General features: G+C 61.4%; 1 protein-coding gene across 1 annotated transcript in view; it reads right to left on the reverse strand.

Annotated features, from left to right (window-relative positions):
• SNTA1 (syntrophin alpha 1) overlaps positions 1 to 8,886 on the reverse strand; it is a 9,143-nt gene continuing 257 nt past the window's right edge. The window contains exons 2-9 of the mRNA XM_042834509.1: positions 8,860 to 8,880; positions 6,971 to 7,156; positions 3,149 to 3,338; positions 2,862 to 3,069; positions 2,667 to 2,797; positions 1,148 to 1,344; positions 880 to 1,067; positions 1 to 723 (exon numbers count right to left, since the gene is read on the reverse strand). Of these exons, the coding sequence (XP_042690443.1) occupies positions 631 to 723; positions 880 to 1,067; positions 1,148 to 1,344; positions 2,667 to 2,797; positions 2,862 to 3,069; positions 3,149 to 3,338; positions 6,971 to 7,156; positions 8,860 to 8,880 (1,214 nt within the window). The 3' untranslated portion in view covers positions 1 to 630. The remainder of the gene's footprint in view (positions 724 to 879; positions 1,068 to 1,147; positions 1,345 to 2,666; positions 2,798 to 2,861; positions 3,070 to 3,148; positions 3,339 to 6,970; positions 7,157 to 8,859; positions 8,881 to 8,886) is intronic.

Genomic DNA, 8,886 nt, shown 5'->3' on the forward strand with positions numbered 1-8,886 from the left:
TGGGTGTGAGCTGCGAGTTTATTTGACCAAAATCAGACAAGAAGAGGCATTTCCATGCAGAAACTTTTGGTTTGTGACACGCTTCCCAGCAGCCACCTGGCAGCCCTCCCCCCAGAACCAAGAAATAAAACGATGCAGAGTTGGCAAAGTCAAACAAAGCGCCCAACCACCCCAAAGAAGAGCAGCTCCTGTCGCACGCTGCGACACGGAACGATTTGGCAAATTGTGCTGATCTGCAGCTCCTGTCCATCCGGCCCCCAGAGCTGTGCTGTGCTGTGCTGTGCTGGGGGCAGGCAGACCCCAATGCCTGTGCTGGGGGACTTGGGTGGACGAGTGCTGCCCCGTCAGCATCTGCACTGGGGGTGATATAAATATAAAACTTCCATACAAATGGGTTCTTTGTACAGAAAATATCATCTCAAGGCACTCGAGCGGTGTCCACGGGGCTGCTCTGACCGAGCGCTGCAGGGAGGGATGGAGGCACAGGGCCATCAGGCACTGCCACCCTCGAGGATGGCACCGGGATGGCATCACCCTGCGGGGGGTTGCGTCCCAACGGGGGGCTTCGGGCTGGAGGTGGCCTGAAGGGAGGTGCATAGATGTGGTGGGGGCCGGGACCCCGCTCTGGATTCACGCCAGCAGCCCCAGCCGGGTCACCTTGGCCGAAAGGAAGGAGTGGATGATGAACACGATGGTTTTGGGGCAGGAGTGAAGGTCCAATTGCTGCAAGAGAGGAGCAGAGGGACGTCTGCAGTGAGAATTGTCGAGGAGCGGGCGGCTTTGTGCTGGCGGAGGGGAGGGATCTGGAGGAGCTGCAGGGGACGAGGACCCCCCAAAGCCCCCTCAGCCTCCCGGGGGCGTAGGGTGGCGCCCACTCACGATCTCTCCCTCGGGGCCTCCGAAATCCAGGTAGAGCATCTTGGTGCCGTCGTCCGAGGACATCTGCAGCTTTTCGAAAGGCTGTTGGAGCAGCACGGTCCTGCTGAGCCCCGGCTCCGTGGCGGAGATGGTGAAGCCTTTGTCGATGTGGATGGACAGGATGCACTCCTGCCCTTTCCAGGTGCACGCTGCGGACGGGGACGCGCTCAGCACGGAGATGCGAGCGCACCGCTCCACCCATGGCCCCGCCGGGACCCCAACCCCGTACCTGCGGACACCTCCTGAGCGAGCTCGGCGGCGCCGTGGGTGCCGTCCACCAGCAGGCGGGTCCAGAGCGCCAGCTCTCGGGGGCTTTCCAGGCTGAAGAGGTGGCTCTGCACTCCCAGCCGCGTGCCGGCCCGCAGCGCGAACGCCAGCTCCGCTTCCAGCAGCGCCGAACCCTTGGCGGGCCCCGAGTGCACCAACCTGCGGCACGGCGCTCAGCACCGCGCGGCCGCCAGGGGGCGCCGCAACACCGCCCGTGGGACCCGCCGCGCCCGCGCACCGTGCGCGCCCCCGCGCCGAGAGCGGCTGCCGCTGCCGTATTCTAAGTTCCGCCGGGACGGCGGGACACCGACACCGTTCCCAGCAACCTGCCACCACCCCACGGACGCTGCCGCTATCTCCAGGGTCCTGACACAACTCGCAGACACTGCCAACGCTCTAGTACGCCGCTGTCCCCCCGGGGCTCCGCCACCCCGCATGGACATCACCACTGCTCCTGGGACACCAACGCCGCCCTGCAGCACTGCCTCCAGCTCGGGATACCACTGCCTCTGGGACGCCACCACCACCCCAGGACACCAGTACCACAGCCCACCACCACCATCCCTGGATGCTACCACCAGCCAGGATGCTGCCACCTGTCCTAGACTCTGCCAGCACCCCAGAATATCACCACCCCTGGGACACCACCACCATCACCTGGGACACCACCACCACCCCTGGGACACCAACACCATCACCTGGGACACCACCACCATCACCTGGGACACCACCACCATCACCTGGGACACCAACACCACCCCTGGGACACCAACACCACCCCTGGGACACCACCACCACCCCTGGGACCCCAACACCATCATCTGGGACACCAACACCACCCCTGGGGCTTTACCACAACCCACGCACTCTGCCACCACCCTTGGCACTGCCCCCATCCCCAGAGCACAGCCAATAACCCTTGAATGCTGCCAGTGACCCCTGAGGCTCTGCCACCACCACCCCAGGTTTTGGCATCAGTCCTAGGAAGGAAATCCCAGGGGCACTGCTATCATCCACCAAGTTCTGCCACCACCCCTAGACTCTGCCACCAGTGCTGGGGTCCTGCAGTCAACCCCGGACACCGCCACCACCCCCAGGCACTGCCACCACTTTCAGGACACCATCACCACGCTGCAACACCACCACTGCCCCTGGACATCACCACCATCCTTGGACATCATCACCATCCCTAGGACACCAACAGCCCCACACAATACTGCCACCACTTCCAGTCGCTGCCAGCCCCCCAAAACACCAACACCACCCCTAAGGTACCACTGCCACTCTTGCACACCAAAACCACCCTTGGACACTGCCAGCACTCCTAGACACTGCCACCACATCTGGGACACCGCCACCACCCCAAGGACGCCACTGCCATTATCCTGAGGCCCTGCTACCCCATTAGGACACCAGCACCACCCACAGCCACCACCAGTACCCCAGGCCACCACCACCACCCATCCCTCTGGCAGTCCTACCTGGTGGCAATGAGTGGGTAGCTGTGCACCGGTTTGCCCAGCGCATCGCGGCTCTGCGGCAGGCTGCCATACAGCAGCAGCTCCTTCTCGGTGAGCACAGCCAGCAGGTTCCTGGTGCCGGCACCGGGCAGCTGCAAGGGGAAGGGGTCAGGGACGGAGAGGACACCGGACAGGGGACAGCGGGGCTGCGGGTACCTGCTCGGTCAGCCAGCCCACGTGCTTGACCTCCCTGCCGCTCACTGTGCCAGCGCCCGCCAGCTGCGCCCGCAGCTCATCCTTCACCCGCGGCAGCAGCGCGCCCGCAGCGCTCTGGATGGCCCCGAGCCACGACTGTGCCGTGGCCTCGTCCTTCGCCCGTAGGAACAGAGCCACGCGCCCATCCGCCGAGCACACCTCCAGGTACCTGCAGCGACACGGCCCCGTTTGGATCCCCGCTGCCCCCCAAGCGGCCGCCCCGTCCCCGCAGCGCGGTGCAGCCCTACCTGTGCTCGGGGTCAGCAGGGAGGCACTTGCGGGACACGTAGCACATCCGCAGCGGCACCGCGCGGCTCTCGCGGGGCGGCAGCACGGGGGACGAGTGCTTCTGCGGGGCGGCAGGAGAGGGGTCCCAGCTGACCGTCGGCCCCGCCGCCGAGTTCTTGAAGTAAGGTGAGATCTCCTTCATGTACTTCACTGCAAGAGAAGAGCCGGGGTATGGCACGGCGTGGCCACAGCCTGCCTGCGGCACCCGCACCTCCTGCACCCGTCAGCCCAACATCACCCACAGTGCTGCTGTGGGATCTCTGCAGAACCCCACATCTGCCCCCCATCTGGGGCATGCTGCCACGCACCAGAGAGCTGAGCTGGCCAAAACTATCCTTTTTCCCTTTTTTTTTTTTTTTTAAATGTGCCTTGGGTCGCAGCTCCCATTCCAGCCCTGACCCCATTGGCTGGGATGGCACATGGAGCCAGGGGCGGAGAACGGGCAGGAGGCCCAGGCCAAAATTACACAGTCCAAACTGTGCTGGTACAGCTGGTCCCGCAGCCAAGCGGGAACAAAGCAGTAATAGCTCTGAAATACCATGGCTTGGCCCCAGGAAAAGCCTGGAGCTGCGTACACGCAGCTCACATAACCCACCCTGCCTGGTGAGCTACAAAGCAGGGGTGAGAAACCAGTGCTCAGGACCTGGTGAGTCAGGAGCAAACCTCAAAGTGGTCCCTAGGGCTTGGGAAAGGGGAGAGAAGAAGTGATGGGGAACTGGTGGGGCCTTCCAGACACAGCCGCAGAATGGGGCCAGGGGTCTCAGGGCTCACACAAGCCAAGACTGAGCAGGGCGGTGCACTGCAGGGACTGTGCTGCTCTGGGAAAGGGCTTTCCTCGGGTGGCTGGGAAAGGACCAGGGCACAGACATGTGCCTGCCACCCACCTCGTGCCTGCTGGTATAAATAGCAGCCGTGCTGCCACAGGCATGCGAGCTGTGCTGCCCGGGCAGCACTCCCAGCAGGGGGGACCCATCACTACCCAGTGGCTGGCAGCTCACTGCATTTCACAAGTCAGCATTCAGCTGCAGGCACTCAACCCTTGCCAAAGGCCATTTGCAGGGGACAGTGCTCTAGGCACAGGGACACACTGCTTGCCATGCCCCCGGCCCTCCCTCCTAACTCACAGTAACTGCAGCATTCCTGCACCACCTGTCCTAAGTGTCACCTCAGGGCAGTGGGACACCACCAGCATCGGCTGCGCAATGGCTGGAGCACATCGTGGCAGCAGAAGAAGGGGTAGGAGAAGGGCCAATGGCTGCCGTGCCAGGAGAAATCCTCAGAGCCATGCAGGGGATGGGATGTAAGGCACTGCCCTGGGGTGTCATTGGTGGGATGCGCTGGAGACCCCCTCAGTGCACACGAGTGCAGAGCCCAGTCCCTGGAGGTGTTCAAGGCCAGGTTGGATGGGGCCCTGGGCAGCCTGGGCTGGTATTAAATGGGGAGGTTGGTGGCCCTGCCTGTGGCAGGGGGGTTGCAGCTTCGTGATCCTTGAGGTCCCTTCCAACCCTTTCCACTATGTGATTCTGTGAACCGATGCTGCATGAAACATGGGCACGTGGCCACCAGCTCCGGCATTCATTGTGCAGGATGTCCTGGTGCACCCCAAAATCCCAGGTGTGGTCTTGAGATCATAGCACTCATCTCAAAGCATCTCTAAGACAGCACATCTGGGTCACTAAATTTGCACTTTCTGCAAGTTTTCTGCCCAGAGTGTGCCAAGACAAGAGGCTCTGATCCTCCTTCCAGAGGGCATGGAGCACATCAGCATATCAGACCTGGTGCTCCCACTGTGGTCTGACCACAGCATCTCCCACAATACATCCTAATGCTCAGATCACAGGCTCACCCTGCACAGCTCCACAGGCTCACAGACAGGAGGGCAGCCCCAGTGCCACAGGGACACCAACTGCTGAGCCTCTTTGCACCAGCATGCAAATCCCAGTCCCAAAACCAGCTACTGAGACCTCCTGTCCCTTCAGCCCTGTGTTACTTTCTCCAGTGTCTGCTGAGCCCAGCAGTGCTTTGTAACTCTCGATACAAAGTTGATGCATAAATAAATTCAAAAAAAAAAGTGGGGGAAAAATAAGGTCAGGCAGAGCCGCCTCTCCCCGTATAACACTGTAATATAAATGCAGTCACACTCCTGCAGATAGCAGTGAGCAGCTTGGCACAGAGCAGTGCTGGCAGGGCACACCGGGAGCCTCTGCATGTCACCTCACCCAGGAATGCCAGCATTGCAGGGCCAGGCTTTGGCTCTGGGGCTCAGCATGGGGGAAGTACCCCAATTCACTGCCCCCACCAGCCAGGAGCGTGCAAACCGATGGTTTCTCAGCGACAGCACGGTCAGGGCTCTGTTTCTGTCTGGCACGGCGCTCGTGAGCCACTCTAAAAGGGCTCCAGTTCCAAACACAGTCTTTGCTGGGGAGGAGAAAGGTGGTGAACATATGCTGGCTGTGCTAAACGACTGCATGGTGATATTTATGGTAAAGAGAACGGATGTCAGAGTTAACCAGGGAGTGCCCAGGGGCTGCGGTTTGCCCTCATCCCCTGTCAATGCCAGCACAACATAGCCAAGCTCTGTGCCAGGCTGAGGCACACAGAAGAGCACAGGGCTGACCCAAAGCTGCAGGGACAGGGGTCAGCAGGGGACAGGCAGCCCCACATGGAGTCCAGGTGTGGGGCTCCAGGAGGGAGCGTGGTCAGGAGTAAAGGGCACCTGCTGGATGCTAAAGTCACCGTGTCACTTGTCACTGAGCCTTGGAGCAAGCCCAAGAACAAGACTGGAGCAGGGCTGTCCCCAGCTCAGTGTAAAGCAGTGCCATATCCCCAGGCTCTGCCTCGTGGGAAATGGAGGGGAAGTGGAGGTGATGATGAGATGGAGATGCCATGCACATATCATTGAACCATAAAGGTTAGAAAAAACCTCTAAGATCATCCACTCCAACCTCAACCTATCCCACCATGCCCAGTGACCACATCCCTCAGTGCCACATCTCCACAGCTCTGAAATACCTCAGGAATGGTAACTCTACCTCCACCCCTGGCAGCTTGTTCCAATTCCTCACCACTCTTCCGGAGAAGAAATGTTTCCTAACATCCAACCTGACTGGGGGAATAAGGCTGTAGGAGAGTGATTACATCGCTACAACATAACCCAGAACATGACAGGGGGAGTCAGCCTGGCTCTCCTCTGAAGCCCAGCCCCACTCCTGCAGCAGCCCACCTCCTGCAGAACCACATGTAGGTGCCTCCTGGAGGGCCCATCCCGCTCCCCGCAGAGGAGGAGGAGGAAGGTCAGAGGGAGAAGTGGTTCTCTCAAGGAAGGGCAGCTCAGCACCACCTCCTGCAGCACCTCCAGCAGAAGGGAAGCCCGTGCCAAAGTAAAGGATGAAAAGAAAATAACAGAGAGAGGGTGGTCTGAGCGCGGCGGCCGCGGGGAGGAATTTTGCAGACTCCCAAAGAAAGAGGCTCTTGTATTTCTCTTTGGTCAGAAAAAAAATAAATCAGCCCCTATCTGCACCCGGCAGCTGTGCAGAGCAGCACATTCCTCAGGCTGCAGCGTGGTTCTGTGGCTCCCAGGAGAGGAGGAACCCAGAGCAGAAAAGGGCTGAGCGCAGCGAAAACCAGAAATCTGGAGAAGACACAACTGGGGGAAGGCGAGGGAGAGCTCCAGCTGAGGAGGAGGATTTAAATGGAAGTTCTGGGAAAAGCAGAGCCCTAGAGCAGAGGACATGAGGGTACCCGCAGGGTGTACATAAGCAGGGCACCCCGCTGCCCCCTACCTTCCAGCACCACCTCTTTGCCCGTCTTCTTCAGCGCCTGCACCGCCTCATCGTGCGTGGCCTCGGACAGGTCGGTGCCATTCACAGACAGGATGGCATCTCCCACGTACAGCGCCTCGGTCTGATCTGCTGCCAGTCCCTTGAAGATCTTGGAGATGAGGATGGGCATCTTGTTCTCCCGGCCACCTGCGGGCAGAAGGGGCACCGAGCAGTTAGAAGACACTGAGCAATTAGGGGCACGCTGGCTGCTCGGGGCTGAGTGCAGCCCCCAGCCCTGTAACAAGCACGTGCAGTGCCCAAATACCTCAGGGCTTTATGGCAGATGCATGTAAGCACTTCAAAAAGCCAGCAGATTTCCTCGCAGAGCAAACACACACCCTGACCGCCTCCCCATCACTTCTGGCAGGAAACCGTGTCACTATTTGCATTATTAATTGCGTGTGCTGATCCGCCCTCCCCGCTCTCGGGACCCCGCGGTCTCAACGGGGCAGCAGCCGAGTGCTGGAGAGGCAAAAGAGCCACAGAGCGGCTGCCCAGCCGCAGTGCTATCTGCTCCCCACTCCTCTCTGGCTCCATTCGGGCTGCTCCCCGCTCTTCAGCCCACCGGGACACCTCTCAAGGCCTCCGGGCAGCTCGGAGAGATCTATTTGCACGTTAACTTTTGAACCCGTAGGAGACGCCAGCAGCTCCGCCTGGCGCTGCCCGCACTCAGCGCTGGGACAGCGTGTGCCGGGCACCCCCTCACTCCCCCCCACTCCCCACCCACGGCCTGGGACAGGCAGCGTGACACCGCCCGGCGCTGCGCCCGCCGTGCCGCAGGCTTTGCCCCGCTCAGATTTCTGCAGAGCCTCTCCGGGAGCTGAGGGCTCCTCCGGCTATCAGCTGTCAGAGGCCCCCGCGGGGGCTGCTGCTGGCTGCCGAGCCCGGCCTGGAAGCAGCGCCTCGCAGCCACCCATTCTGGGCTGCGTGCGTGGAAAGGGAACCGTTGCCCGGAGCACCGTGCGGTACACCGAGCCTGCAGGAAAGAGATGCTAACCCTAACCCTAATCATCGTAACCCTGCAGGAATGGCTGAAGCACCAGAAACCCCGAGCAAAGCAGCGCCTGGCGTTAGGATGCAGCTGTAATACCCCAACCAGAAGATCTGCTTTACGTTCTGTCCCACGGGCAGTGGTCAGGAGCTGGCTGGCAGGGGGGAACCCGTCCCTCCATGCCTCCACACCCCCGCAGGGACAGCAGGGTTTGGCTACGAGCTGAGGGCTGCGTTTAAAGGGAAATGCTCGCCCCCCCTGCAAAGCAGCAGGCACAAGGCAGCCCAGTGCTGCCCGCACGCCCGCAGCTCCCCGTTTGGATCGCGGCTCCTTGGTTTCCACCTACGTCACTGCAAAAATAAAGTTTAGCTGAACCAAGTAACGTTTCTCCTTTCCTGGGAGAGCCGCGGAGCCGGCAGAGCTTCGCAGCTCAGGGTTGGTTACAAGGGAGATTTGCACTTCCCAAAAGCGCTGCCAAGCTCCAGCACCCAGAACCCCACCAGCAGTGAGGTCTCACCCCGGACTCCGCACGGAGACCCGCACCCCACAGACCGCCCCACCCCACGTCCGGCAAAGAGCGCGGTGAAGGCTGAGCCCGATGCGGCCACGTCAGAAAACGGCAGCCCCCCGCCCCCACCTCGTAAAAGTTCCCGGCCCGAAGTTCCCGCAAAGTCCCCAGGAGAGGGGCGAGGGCGGCCGGGGACACTGGACGGGAGCAGAGCGCTGCGTTCGGGGCGGCCCGGAGGGGACATCGCACCGGGGTCACGCAGGACGCAAGGACACGCGGGCGGAGCGCTCCGGTCGCAGAAAGGCAGCGCGGGTCCCACCTGCAGCCCCCTCCCGATACCCCCCCCCTCACCTTTAATGCTGATGCCGAGCCCCCCCC

This window comes from Centrocercus urophasianus, unplaced genomic scaffold, assembly GCF_019232065.1.
Source record: "Centrocercus urophasianus isolate 14NV4802_14NV808 unplaced genomic scaffold, USGS_Curo_1.0 seq_47, whole genome shotgun sequence".
In the NCBI taxonomy this organism is placed as follows: Eukaryota; Metazoa; Chordata; class Aves; order Galliformes; family Phasianidae; genus Centrocercus; species Centrocercus urophasianus.